The 13,748-nt window shown below is 37.4% G+C and overlaps 1 protein-coding gene across 1 annotated transcript in view; it reads left to right on the top strand.

Moving 5' to 3' along the window:
* Window positions 1-6,721, top strand: part of LOC106881549 (dynein axonemal intermediate chain 4) — a 28,836-nt gene extending 22,115 nt beyond the window's left edge. The window contains exons 18-24 of the mRNA XM_089361851.1: window positions 956-1,043; window positions 2,658-2,786; window positions 3,026-3,100; window positions 4,365-4,462; window positions 5,073-5,160; window positions 5,486-5,569; window positions 6,116-6,721. Of these exons, the coding sequence (XP_089217977.1) occupies window positions 956-1,043; window positions 2,658-2,786; window positions 3,026-3,100; window positions 4,365-4,462; window positions 5,073-5,160; window positions 5,486-5,569; window positions 6,116-6,229 (676 nt within the window). The 3' untranslated portion in view covers window positions 6,230-6,721. The remainder of the gene's footprint in view (window positions 1-955; window positions 1,044-2,657; window positions 2,787-3,025; window positions 3,101-4,364; window positions 4,463-5,072; window positions 5,161-5,485; window positions 5,570-6,115) is intronic.
* Window positions 6,722-13,748: the final 7,027 nt, after the last annotated feature.

Genomic DNA, 13,748 nt, shown 5'->3' with positions numbered 1-13,748 from the left:
AGGTAGCTAAATAGTTGAATGATCTCCCTTGCAAGAAAGATCATAGAGTAACCTCCCTTCTCAAAGTTCCTCGCAGCACCTATGTCATGAGACGTGATTCTTAATTATTCAAGAAGCTTAGCGTTTCTCTTGGAAATTTCCAATAAAAACAGGTTGCTAACCCAGCTTTTCGCTTAATAGTTGATTAGACTCAGAGCCATTCACGTCATTGCTATGTCCGTCTATTTCTCTACACCACATGACTGAAAACCACCACTTAGCTGTTATTTCTGCATTTCCTATCTCTGAACTTCCTTGCATAGATTACTTCATTCAACTAGATTCTATGATTTGATTCTATGCATCATCATTGACCAGTAAATAAAATATATTTTTACAGAGTAAATATATAGATCTTAAATTTATTCTTTCATCTCCCTATGAACTCATGTAAGAACATACACACAACCACATCAACACCTTGTACTGACTATATATTTCCACTACACCCTTTAAGGCAGTGCTCCAGCATGGCTGCTGTCAAACGACTGAAAGAAGTAATAGAATAAACGAATACATTATCCACACCTTTCTGTGTTACAGAAAATGCTTAGCAGCATTTCTTCTTGCTTTTTATGTTCCTGACTTCAAATTCCATTGAAGTCGACTTTGTCTTTCATCCTTTCAGAGTTGATAAGATAAAGAACAGGTCAAGTACTGGGGATGATGTAATTAACCAAACCACTTCCCCTAAAATTGCTGGCCTTGTGCCAAAATTTGAAACTACTGTTGTTATAGTTTAGCCCAAGGTGGCAACATGGAAGAGTTATGAGCGAGTCAGGCAAAATGCTTAGCAGCATTTTGTCTGTTTTTATGTTCTGAGTGCAACCAGCTTATCTTATCCCTTCCCTTGAATTTGGTGGCCTTCTGCTAAAATTTGAAACCAATATTATAGTGTGTCTTTTTTTCTTTCCAGTTACATGGTTGGTACAGAAGATGGCCATATTCATAAATGTTCTCTCTCCTACAATGAACAATATCTGGACACCTACAATGCTCACACAGTAAGTTGAGGACACTGTTGTTTGTATGAAGAATGGTTGCTTCAAGTCCATAGATTTAAGAGATCTTTGTAAACTAGGTTGGTTAAATGTTATGGTGAGTTTGGAGTTGTTGGTGTAAAATATATATATATATATATATATATATATATATATATATATAACAATTAGAAAATGGAGGATAATATGCTGAACCCAACTACTTGCAGCCGGTGTATCCCGTTGAATTCACTAATTTAATTCATAGCAAAAGTGACAAAAAAAGAAAGAAAAAGAAAGAAAGAACTAAAGCACAGGTGTCTATGGCAGACTATGTTATTTTGCCAACCTGGTTTATATATATATGCATTGGAGTGTCTATAGCTATCTATTTATAATGTTTGTAGGCTCTTTGTGTGCCTTGTATTTTTAAGGGTTTTTTGACATATATCTTTTTTATATTTTTGCATGTCCCACATGCTATACCTTCATTTTTCATTTATGTATTCTTTATTATTATTATTATTTTTTTTTCCTGCTGTACCCTTATTTTTATTTTGATTTTGATTTTAATTCTATTTTTTATTTTTATTTCTATCTTATTTTTGCTGTTGTTTTTCTTCTGGTCTCTACCACACCTCTGTTTTTACCTCTTGCTCTACATTTGTATGAAACACTTTGTGAATCTCTGAAGAGGCCTAGCGGTTCGGGCATGTAACCCCATTTCAAAATGTCATCTGATAATCACTCCGGCAAGGAATATTCGGATAGAATGGGGCTTGCTAAAACTAGGCCGAAACAGCTGTAAGATTAACTTCTGTCCATCCTCCAATTCCTTATGTACTTTGTACTTCTATATGTAAACCAGGTTGGCAAAATAACATAGTCTGCCATAGACACCTGTGCTTTGGTTCTTTCTTTCTTTTTCTTTCTTTTTTTGTCACTTTTGCTATGAATTAAATTAATGAATTCAACAGGATACATCGTCTGCAAGTAGTTGGGTTCAGCATATTATCCTCCATTTTCTAATTGTTATACAAATTTGGGGTAAAACCTCCACTTTTACCCGCTCCCATTGATTGCACTTAGTATAGCACTAGTGTAGCAATAATTGGGTACCCTCCCAGCAGTATACTGGATAGATACTATCCCTTAGTGGGTTGAATCCCCAACCCCTAACTCTCTCACGTTATATATATATATATATATATATATATATATATATATATATATATATATGACAAATGGCTGAGACCTTCAGCAATATGCTGTGCTTGACAAGAAGATCCATTAAGCCAAATGGAATTGTATTTGTGGCAGATACTGGTGTCACACAACTGGTACCTGTGTTGGTGGCACGTAAAAGTACCCACTACACTCTCTGAGTGGTTAGCATTAGGAAGGGCATCCAGCTGTAGAAACTATGCCAAATCAGACTGGAGTCTGGTGCCGCCCCTCAGCTTATTAACCCTGGTCAAACCGTCCAACCCATGCCAGCATGGACTACAGATGGTAAATGATGATGATGATGTGTGTGTGTAAGCGTGTGTGTGTGTGAGAGTGTGTAGGTGTATGATAAACACTTACACTCACACATCTCTCTCTCAATACTTTTTCTTCTCCAATATTCTATTCCAGGCTCCAGTTTATAGCATTAAATGGTCTCCATTCCTGTCAGATGTATTTCTCAGTGGTGGAGGAGATTGGACAGTAAAACTGTGGCACCAAAACAGATTGGTACCAATTCTCAAGTTCTTTTCTTCCATTGTAAGTCTTTACAGTTTCATATTTTATTTTCATCTGTGGATGCTGTGGCAACTGGAAATGATATTAATTAATAATTCAATTATAAATGGTCAATTGGAGAAAATATCTTCCAATTCCTGATAGACAACAACATCTGTATCTCGAGATGCATTTATTCAATTTCTCTTTCACATTATAAAGACTTTCTTCATTTATTCTTAGGTATATTTCTGACCATTACCAAATTCTCCATATTTCAGGCTGTGGAATCAAAACCTGAACGGCCAGGCAGAGTACACCTACAGACTTCTAGTGAGAAAACAGTCATTCGTTTGGTAAACATGCCTATCTCTTCACTTTTTTTTAAACTTCTTTTCTGTCTTATCTTTCTTTTATTATTTTTCTTTTTCCTTTAGGTGGCTGAATTGCAAACTTGACAGCATGTCAGATAAAATGCTTAGTGACATTTCATTTGGCTTTTTATGATCTAAGTTCACATCCCACTGATACCAGCTTTTCCTTTCATCCTTGTGAGATGCAGTTAAGAAAGACACCAAATGCTCTGCCTGAAACATCAAGGCTGAGCTGGTGGCCAAGATTAAGGAGGTGTTTCCGGACCTTCCCAAGGATACAGTGAGGAATGCATGTGCCTGGTTCTGGAGCTGTCTTGAGGCTGTAGTGGAAGCTGAGAGTATCTTCTTTGAGCAAACTCTTATCTCCCAGCCATGTCTTTTTGGTTGTTTTTGATTTTATTAAATTCTTTTCTTTTTTTGAACGGGATGTTGTGTTTCCTTTTCCTTTTTTATATAAACTGTCAAATTTAGTTCAAACACCCTGTGTATATAAATGATTGTCACTTCATTGGTTATGATGACAAGGGTTTCAGTTGATCTGATCAATGGAACAGCTTGCTTGTGAAATTAAACGTGCAAGTGGCTGAGTACTCCACAGACATGCATACCCTTAATGTAGTTCTCCGGGAGATCCAGCATGACACAGAATGTGACAAGGCCGGCCCTTTGAATTACAGGTCCTACTCATTTTTGCCAGCTGAGTGGAGTGGAGCAATGTGAAATAAAGTGTCTTGCTCAAGGACACAATGCACTGCCGGGAATCGAACTCATGACCTTAAAATAGTGAGCTGAATGCCCTAACCATTCAGCCACATCCGTTCACTTGAGTAAAGTATATAAGGATCATCGTCGTCATCATCATCGTTTAACATCCATCTTCCATGCATGCATGGGTAGGACAGTTGACAGGAGCTGACCAGGTAGAAGACTACCCCAGGCTACTGAGTTTGTTTTGGCAGGGTTTTTATGGCTGGATGCCCTTCCTAACACCAACCACTCCGCAGAGTGGACTCAGTGCTTTTTATGTCGCATTAGCACAGGCGAGGTCAGTTTTGGCATGATTTTTACAGCTGGATGCCCTTCCAAATGCCAACCACTTTACAGTGTGGACTGGATGCTTTTTGCCAGCACTGGTAGGGTAACCAAGTAACTTGCAACATAAATATACACACTCATACATGTACACACTCTCATATTAATGTTACTATATTATTACAGAAAATATGCATTATTTTATACATTACAGAAAACAGTGTATTCGGTGGCATGGTCTCCAACATCATCAACAGTTTTTGCCTGTGTTAACCATGATGAAGTTGAAGTTTGGGACTTGAGTCAGGATATGTAAGTTGTTTTAATATTATTTTGCAATAAGGCAGCGAGTTGGCAGAAACGTTAGCACGCCGGGCGAAATGCTTAGCGGTATTTCATTTGCCACTATGTTCTGAGCTCAAATTCTGCCGAGGTCAACTTAGCCTTTCATCCTTTCGGGATCGATTAAATAAGTACCAGTTATGCACTGGGGTCGATGTAATCAACTTAATCCCTTTGTCCTTGTTTGTTCCCTCTTTGTTTATCCCCTTGTGGGCAATAAAGAAATAAGAAACGTTAGCACACCGGGTGAAATGCTTAGTGGTATTTTGTTCTGAGTTCAAATTCCGCCGAGGTCAACTTTGCCTTTCATGGTTTTGGGGTTGATAAAATAAGTACCAGTTGAGTACTGGGGTTGACTATCTCCGACACCTGAAATTGCTGACTTTGTGCAAAAATTTGAGATTAATATAGTGTTAGGTGCTGCCGGAATTTATTTATGTCTATTGTTATCTTTTACTTTTTATCCTTTCAGTCATTAGACTGTGGCCATGCTGGGGCACCACCTTGAAGAATTTTAGTACTTATTTCTGTTAAGCCATGCCTGCACCTGTATATATGAAGTTCTTATTTATTTTCACAGATTGGATCCCATCATTCATTACTCTCCTCTCTCCTGCACCAATACACCTATAGCACCTACCTGTGTGTCTTTTGCCAAAAATTCAGAGGTATGTCATGATTTTTTGTTACTTTAGTAGTAGTGGTGGTGGTGGTGGTAGTGATTATGTTGATTGTAGTGGTGGTGGTGGTAGTGATTATGTTGATTGTAGTGGTGGGCATGATGGTGGTGGTGGTGATGATGATGGTGGTGGGTATGATGTTGGTGTGGTGAGGGTGATGCTGGTGGTGGTGGTGGTGGCGGTGGTGGTGATGTTGGCGGTGGTGGTGGTGGTGGGGAGGATGATGGTGGTGATAGCATTTGTAGATGTAGTAGTGATTATAAGTGTGTGTAATGATGTGTTACAATGCTGGTCCTTGTATTTTTATTTGCAGTGTCTGTTGGTCGGTGACAGCGGAGGGAATGTGACAGTGCTGCAGTTGGGGAACATGCCTTTACCTCCTCCGATTAGCGAACAGGTAAGGCGCATACACAACACACACACACACACAGACTCATGCATACTTATATACATGTACAGGCATGGTTGTGTTGTAAGAAGCTTGCTTTCCTACCACATGATCCTGGGTTCAGGCTCACTGTGTGGCACCTTGTCAAGTGTCTTCAACTATGGCCTCAAGCCAACCAAAGCCTTGTGAGTGGATTTAGTAGACTTAGTGGTTTACCAAAGAGACCAATAGAACAAGTACCAGGCTTAAAAAAATGTTACTAGGGTCAATTGGTTCGGCTAAAACCCTTCAATGCAGTGCTCCAGCATGGCTACAGATTAACAACTGAAACAAGTAAAAGATAAAAGATAAAATATCTATGTACACTGGGCTTCTTTCAGTTTCCACCTACCAAATCCACTCAGAAGGCTTTGGTTGCTCTGGGGCTATAGTAAAAAAAACACTTGCCCAAGGTGACATACAGTCTATCTCATGACACCTTATGTCCCACATGGCATTATGGTGTCGTCTATATCTCATGATGTAATCGAACAACTTTTGTTTTCTCTGTTTCAGCGAGACATTCTCACCAAAATCCTGACTGTTTCCCTTGCCACCCAACTCTGTAATCCTGCTGAGGCTCAGAATATTGTCGGTTGCAAGGATACTGATCACTCATCGCAGTCTTAACTGAAGTGGCTGCGTTCACTGAGTGAAAATACACTCTATTGCTCAGTACAAGACTACCTCCACAGATTAAAAGACTCCGTCCAGGAAGAAAGAAAACTCCGTCCATGAAGAAAGTAAACTCCGTCCATGAAGAAAGAAAACTCCATCCGTTGAACAAAGGACACACCTTTACACAGTCAAAGAAGCATCTGCGAATAGCAAAAAGGCACACCTCAGCTGAATGGAAGGCACACACCTTTCCTGAGTATAAGAAACACCTCCTCTGAATATAAGACACACCTCAAACTCTGCTTGGGTGGGCAGGGCTGACCTGGATTTTAAACAACAACATTGACAACAATCACAGCAACAACAATAACATGTTTCGGAATGTAATAATTATATATTTTACGAAGGAAATTACTTCATTTTCTACCAAGATTGAAAAGAAAGAAAGGACGAACAAAAATTAGTGTTTTTTATTAATTAAAGTTTGTTAATTGTTTGTTTCAATTTTTTTTTTGTTTTAATCTGCATACTTAATGTTGTTATTAATATTTTGTTTATGAGACGACTGTTTGGTTTCATTAGGGTACTGTTTCAGTTGAATTGAGTTGCTCACATGTGTAATGAGGCCATTTTTCCTGCTTAATTAGGTCAATATCATCTTTAATTAGGTTACTGTAAAACTTAATTAGGTTTGTGCCCTGTTCAGTTAGACCACTGTCCAGTTTATCAATAAACTACTTCCCGCCAAATAATAAGATTCACTATCAATATATATATATATGTATATACATATATATATATATATATATATATATATATATGTGTGTGTGTGTGTGTATCTATATCTATCTATCTATCTATCTATATATATATATATATACGTACACATACATACATACATACATATATATATGTGCATGTGTGTGTGTGTGTGTGTGTGTAGGTCAGGTTGTTATATTGGGAAGAAGAGAGGTGGGGGGGGGGAAATTATTTGCTAATTAATTTTTTTTTGTGGAAATAATCATTTGGGCATTGATCAAAATGCCTTATGGTATTTCCACTGGCTCTTTGTGTCCTGAGTTCAAATCCAACTGAAATCAACTGTCCTTTTGGGGTTGATAAAATAAAGTGCCTCTCAAAGACTAACCCTTCCTGCTAAAACTGCTGGCCTTGTACCAAAATTTGAACCAAACATTATCATTATGGCAGCAGACTGGCAGAATTGAACTGAAACCCCTCCTCTCAAATTATGGCCTTGTGCCTAAATCAATCCTAGTTGTAGTTGTCCTTGGCCTCCTCCTTCCCTCTCCTCCCCCCTTCCTCTCCAACTTCCCTCCTTCCCCTCTCCACCCCTCCTTCCTCCTCCCTCTTCTTCTTCTTCTTCTTCTTCTTCTTCTTCTTCTTCTTCTTCTTCTTCTTCTTCTTCTTCTTCATTGATTAATTATATTCATCTATTTATTATAATATATTCATTTATTTATATTTATTTCATTGAGATAATTAGCAGTATGTAAGCCAACCTTGCATTCTCAGATCTTCCCTGGGGAGGAAAATTAGAATCCAACAACAACAACAACAACAACAGCAACAACAACAACAACAACAACATCAGAACATTGAGAATTAACAACTCTCATCTTATTTCTTTAGACTTTTTTTTGAAGCAAGAAATGTTCTTTTTTTTTACCTCCTCTAAGACAATATAACAACAACAACAACAACATCAATAATTTATAAATCAATAGTGTTTATATCTGATATCTGTGACAGTTTGGTGGATTTTTGGATCTTTGGTTTTGTTTTATGTTGTTGTGGTGGTGATGATGATGATGATGATGAGGGTGGTGGTGATGATGATTGTAATGATGATGATGATATTAATAGATTAGGTGGGGTTGGGGGCGGAGGATAATTCTGACGATAGTTGTAATGGTGACGATGATGATGATGCTAAGATTGTAATGAAGAAAAAGAAGATGGAGAAAATAAACAAAGATGCAAAGAAGCAGCCAAGATATCTTTCTCTCTCTCTCTCACACACACACACACTCTCTCTCTCACACGCACTCTCTCTCTCTCTCTCTCAAGTTCTCATTTTCTCTCTTTTTATCCTCCTCCTACACAGCACACTAATACAGATTGAAACTAGTAATGCAAACTAGCTGCACGCACACACACAGATTACAAGTGCAATCTGTGAGTGGAACAGTAAAAATATGCAAAACTTTTCTCAAGTTCCAAATGTGAATTCGTCTGTGTTAACTACATCCCAAAGATGGAACCTTGAATCTTTGTTGGAAACTGGCTCCCTCCTCAGTGGAAGATTTATAATAATTAAAAAATAGAAGAGACACATACATACATACATAATTTGCAGAAAATAATATACAGGTACATCACATACATTACATAACTAAAATTGTGGGACATATGCGCATACACTATTATACAGTGCTTGGAATTGCACACAGATTACGTAAAGTGCTTTGAATACAACTAAAAGGTAACAACAAAAACATTGTGCATGTTCAATATACACAGCTGTGCTCAAGTTGTGCTGTAAGAGCAAGAAAAATAAAAATAAAATCTAACAGAATCAACAACAACAATAATAGGTTTTAAATATGTTTCTCACAATATTGATTTTTTAATACTGTATATGAAAAAAAAAACAACAAAAGACAAAACGACTGTTGCCTGAATTGCAGCTGTCAGTTTGTGGTGTTTCTTGAGAAGATTGAACCTAAACCAAAGTGGCTTTCCAGTAGAATGAAGATTTGAACAAAGATGGAAAAAAAGAAAAAGAAAAAGGAAGAAACAGGAATACAAATGTTAATTTAGCTTTTGAGGAAATTTCTCTGTAAGTCTCTTACTAAACGCATCGATCAGTTAATGAGGTTAGAATAGATAATGAGGTTAGAATAATTTTAATTGAGATTTGATGAAACTAATTAAAAGAGATCGCCATTCATTTAGAATATTTTGTTGGAAGTTATTTTTGTATTTGTTGTTATTTGCAAGAAGTCATTATGTAAAAATCTCTTATCAATATGTTGTTGATATTCAGGTGGTGGAGTGGCAGACGAAGAAGAAGGGTGAATAGAATACCCTGAGGGGGGTGGGTAGATTGATAGAAATCAGTAGTGTTGAGACATTGCGATCAATGGAGAAATGGATGGACAAAAATACCTTAAGGGTAGTTGAAGTTGTAGAATTCATGGCATTTTGATGATAAGCAATATAACTTTTAGCAGTTGATAATGTTCTGAGTTCAAATCTTACTGAGGTCAATTTTACTGATTGATATGATAAAACTTCAGTGAAATACTGGGTGTGGGTGGTGGGGGATGATTTAATTAACTCTGGTCCCCATTGCCAAAATGTGAGATCTTGTGCCTGTTCTCGGTTAGTAAATGTGAGGGAGTACAGAACACATTGTACCTGATGACCTTTGTAACAGAGTATCAAATCAACTTGGTCAAACAGTGTGAGTGTCTGTGTGTGTGTATATATATATATATATATATATATATATATATATATATATATAGTTAAAAAAAACAATAACAAAAAAACAACAAAGTGAGGACGTGATATGGATAGTATTATTGGACGCTCAGGAAAGGAAAGAGAGAGTGTGTGTATGACGTATCGGGCGTAGCCCTTCGTCGGAAAGATGGAAAGTTCGGAGAATGGAAGAACGGAGAAAGAGGAAAATGGTACCGATGCCCACGAGGTTACATGATACATATATATATAATAACGATATGGATAGAGAAAATCACATCTTTAATTGTTGAATTCACCATACAAAGCCAATGGTCATTTCTGTTGAATCAACATATTTAGATGCAGAACATATTTAAATTAATTAATATATCCAATAATATATATTTGATTTAGTTAAGCAAATTCATTTAAAACTGAGTGTTTTATTGACATTTGCCTGAATTTTTTAATCCCTTTTTTTCAGATATATATATATATATATATAAATATATATATATATATATATATATATGAATACACACATATGTGTATGTATCTATGTATATATCATCATCATAATCGTGGGAAATGATCAAAATCATCATCATTTTCATGATGATGATGATAAGGGGTTGTGTGAAGTTAATTGGCCTTTGTGTATGACTGGTATAGAATTATTATCTGTGAAGTCCTCTGTGTGTTTTGACCTGAAAATGTAGAGAAACAAAATTAAATACTGCACAGCATCTCATCCTGCTGTTGATATTTAGAAACAGGCCACCCCCTATGGAGCAAGCCGATGATCAAAGGCAATCTGACCAGGATTGTCTCATCATTTTGGTGGGGAATTAGCTGGGACTACATTGTCTAATGCATCTGCTTTTTAATAAATTGGGGTGCAACTTGAGGGAAATTTGGCTGCTATTTCTCTTAGGTCGAGTAACAATTTAGAGGAACACTCAACTTCTGGTAAGGACAGTTGAACAAGTCAAGTTCGAGTCCATATCAATTCTTGCGTGAAAGCCATCTAACTTCCCTTAAACTGTTAATGTCCTCAAGAAAAATTATAAATGTTTCTATGATGCTAGAAATAGCAATCAAATTTCTCTCAGATTGCACACTATCATCTTAAAAAAAGAGAATGTGGTAGTCATGGTTAGAACGTCTTTGGTCATAGGTCTATTCAGCCAAAGCTAACCTCGGACTAAACAATAGTAATCTATATAGCGGGAAAAAAAATTGTCAAGGGAAGTAACTCTGCTAAGAGGAAAAAGAGTTATGTTCCTTAATCTCAGTAAATTAATTGTTGTTGATGATAGCGGTGGCTGGCTGTTAGTAGGAAGTCTAATTGTCAACTTCATTATTTCTGCCATGTATTACTGCAGTGGTTCTCAATTGAGGTCAATTGAAGAATTTTACTGGCTCCACATAAGCAAAATGGTAAACAGGAAACCCATAGTATTTCAAGGGTTAATGAAAAACAAAATTGCTTTAGATGTAATTATTACAAGCAACGGTCAGGTTTCCTTTTACATAGTTCAACCTACACAACTTAATGTGTGTGGAAAATGAAATAGGAATTTTGAAAGAAGTATCTACAACGCTAATTTTTAAACATCAAATGGCTATGTGGTTCCATTAGAATAAAATAGCAATCAAAGAGTACCATAGATAAAAAATGGTTGAGCACCACTGTATTACTGCGTGATCATCTTGCCTTGCTGCAGTTTCATTTGCCTTAACTGGAGCATCTGCTCTTTCACATTTTATGGAAGTGATCCATTCCACTGACCAGAACATTGATCTGTTGTCAATTCCCTGTTTAGTATGGTGACACACCCTGAGGCTCCAGCATTTTCAGATGATGATTTAGTATGGCTGCTGTTTGTCAGGCTTTTTTTTTTTCTACAGCTTGTTTCTCTGATGGAGCTTCAGTTTTGGGTCAAGTAGAGATTAAGATTGGACACCTGATATCTGGAGTGTTGTCAGGTACTCAGAGTTTTCTACTAATTGTACAATTCAGTCAGTGATACATCAGCTTTTGCGTTCTGTAGAACAGAGGTCCTCAAACTCCAGGCTCTGGAGCAGCACTGATCCTTGGATCACTTGATCCTTATTTTATCAACTCCAAAAGGACAAAAGGCAAAGCTGAACTCAAAAGATAAAGACAGATGAATTGCTGCAATTCGTCCCCTTAAAAAAGATGTATCACCATGGCACTTCACAAACATTAGGTCCCAGATTCAAGCCTACTACATTGCATCATTGATAGAAGCCCTTCACATGAACTGTACCTTGAATTCAAAAAGCCTGTCATGAACTACACACATAATCAGGGTTTTTCTGTGTAAGAGTTACGTTAAAGATACAAGCGTCTGTAGAATATTGAAACTCTTATACTACTATAAAATGGATTGATGATTCCATGGATTGAATAATGAAATAACCTGTTGTTCAGACTGATATGAGATCCTTCTCACTTACCATGAAATTTCTGATTATAAAACCTTCATCCCCAAATAAGCCCTTTTAGGGGCTATTACCTCTCTACATCTGTTCTCTTCTTTACCTGTATGTCTTTTCTTAACTAATCCCTTCAAGTGGATATAATACCCATTCTTTTCTCTCTCTCTCTTTCTCTCTCTGCCTCTCTTTGCGTCTCTCTTTCTATGTCTGTCTGTCTGTCTGTATGTAAATGTGTATGTATGTGTGTGTATGTATATGTGTGTGTGTGTGTATATATCTGTATGTGTGTGTCCCTCCACACCACCAGTTTCACAGTTTGCTGTGAGGTAGTCCAGTTGTCTCCCTTCGAGCCTGGCCTCTCACCTCACCTCATCCTTCTGTCTAAACTTTAGTTGCCGCCCTTATGACTCGCAGCTTAACTGTGACACATGTGATTACATGTAGAACATAATGCTTCTTTGAGCACATTATGCAGTCTTTCTCCCAGCATTGAACGAAAGAGAAGACAAATGAAAGACAAAGAGAGAGAGAAAGAGAGGATGTACAGCCAGCTGTCACTTCCAAGCGAATATGGCTTGCTAACACACCATGTCATTGCTGATTGTTTTCAGTGTTTAAATAGTCACAAACAAACATGGACACCCTCGTTCTTGACCCTGTGGCATATCTAAGAGGCAACAGCTGGAAGGAGAAGAGAGCTACAGCAGCATTCAGCAGGCACTTATATGTAGCTGAATGGACAGATTGGAGCAATGTGAAAGTCGAGTTCCTTGCTCAAGGACACAATGTGCTGCTTGGTTTCAGGAGTCGAACCTGCAATTTTATGATCATGAGCTGAACATCCGTAACCACTAGAGCATGCAGTTTAATAGGAAATGTGTATATTTGTGTAGAATGGATGGGACAGAGAATAGGGAAGGGCTTTGTGTCAAGTGTTAGGGATAAAGGGAGGGACAGACCCGCTAAAGTGTGTATATTTGTTTGTTGATATCTACCCCTCCACAAAACATCATCATCGTCATCGTCATCAGTGTTGTCATCATCATCATCAGCGTTGTCGTCGTCATTGTCATCATCATCATCATCACCACCACCACCACCACCACCACCACCACCACCACCACTACGCTCTCGGAGTGGTTGGCATTAGGAATGGCATCCAGCAGTAGAAACTCTGCCAGATCAGATTGGAGCCTGGTGCAGCCATCTGGTTCACCAGTCCCCAGTCAAATTGTCCAACCCATGCTAGCATGGAAAGCGGACATTACACGATGATGATGATGATGATGATAGATATATATATGTATGTATATATATATATATATATATATATATATATATATATATATATATATATATACTTTCATGATCATACATGCTCCATGTAGTCATGCACATAACCATACATCAAATGTACATACATATATTTATAAAACATACAAACATACATACATAAATATTTCTTTATTGCCCATAGGGGGCTGAAGATAGAGGTGACAGACAAGGACAGACAAAAGGATTAAGTTGATTACATCGACCCCATTGCATAACTGGTACTTATTTAATCGACCCCGAT

Source organism: Octopus bimaculoides, chromosome 13 (assembly GCF_046866305.1).
Source record: "Octopus bimaculoides isolate indiv1 chromosome 13, ASM4686630v1, whole genome shotgun sequence".
In the NCBI taxonomy this organism is placed as follows: Eukaryota; Metazoa; Mollusca; class Cephalopoda; order Octopoda; family Octopodidae; genus Octopus; species Octopus bimaculoides.
This window is presented reverse-complemented; position numbering and strand designations above follow the sequence as displayed.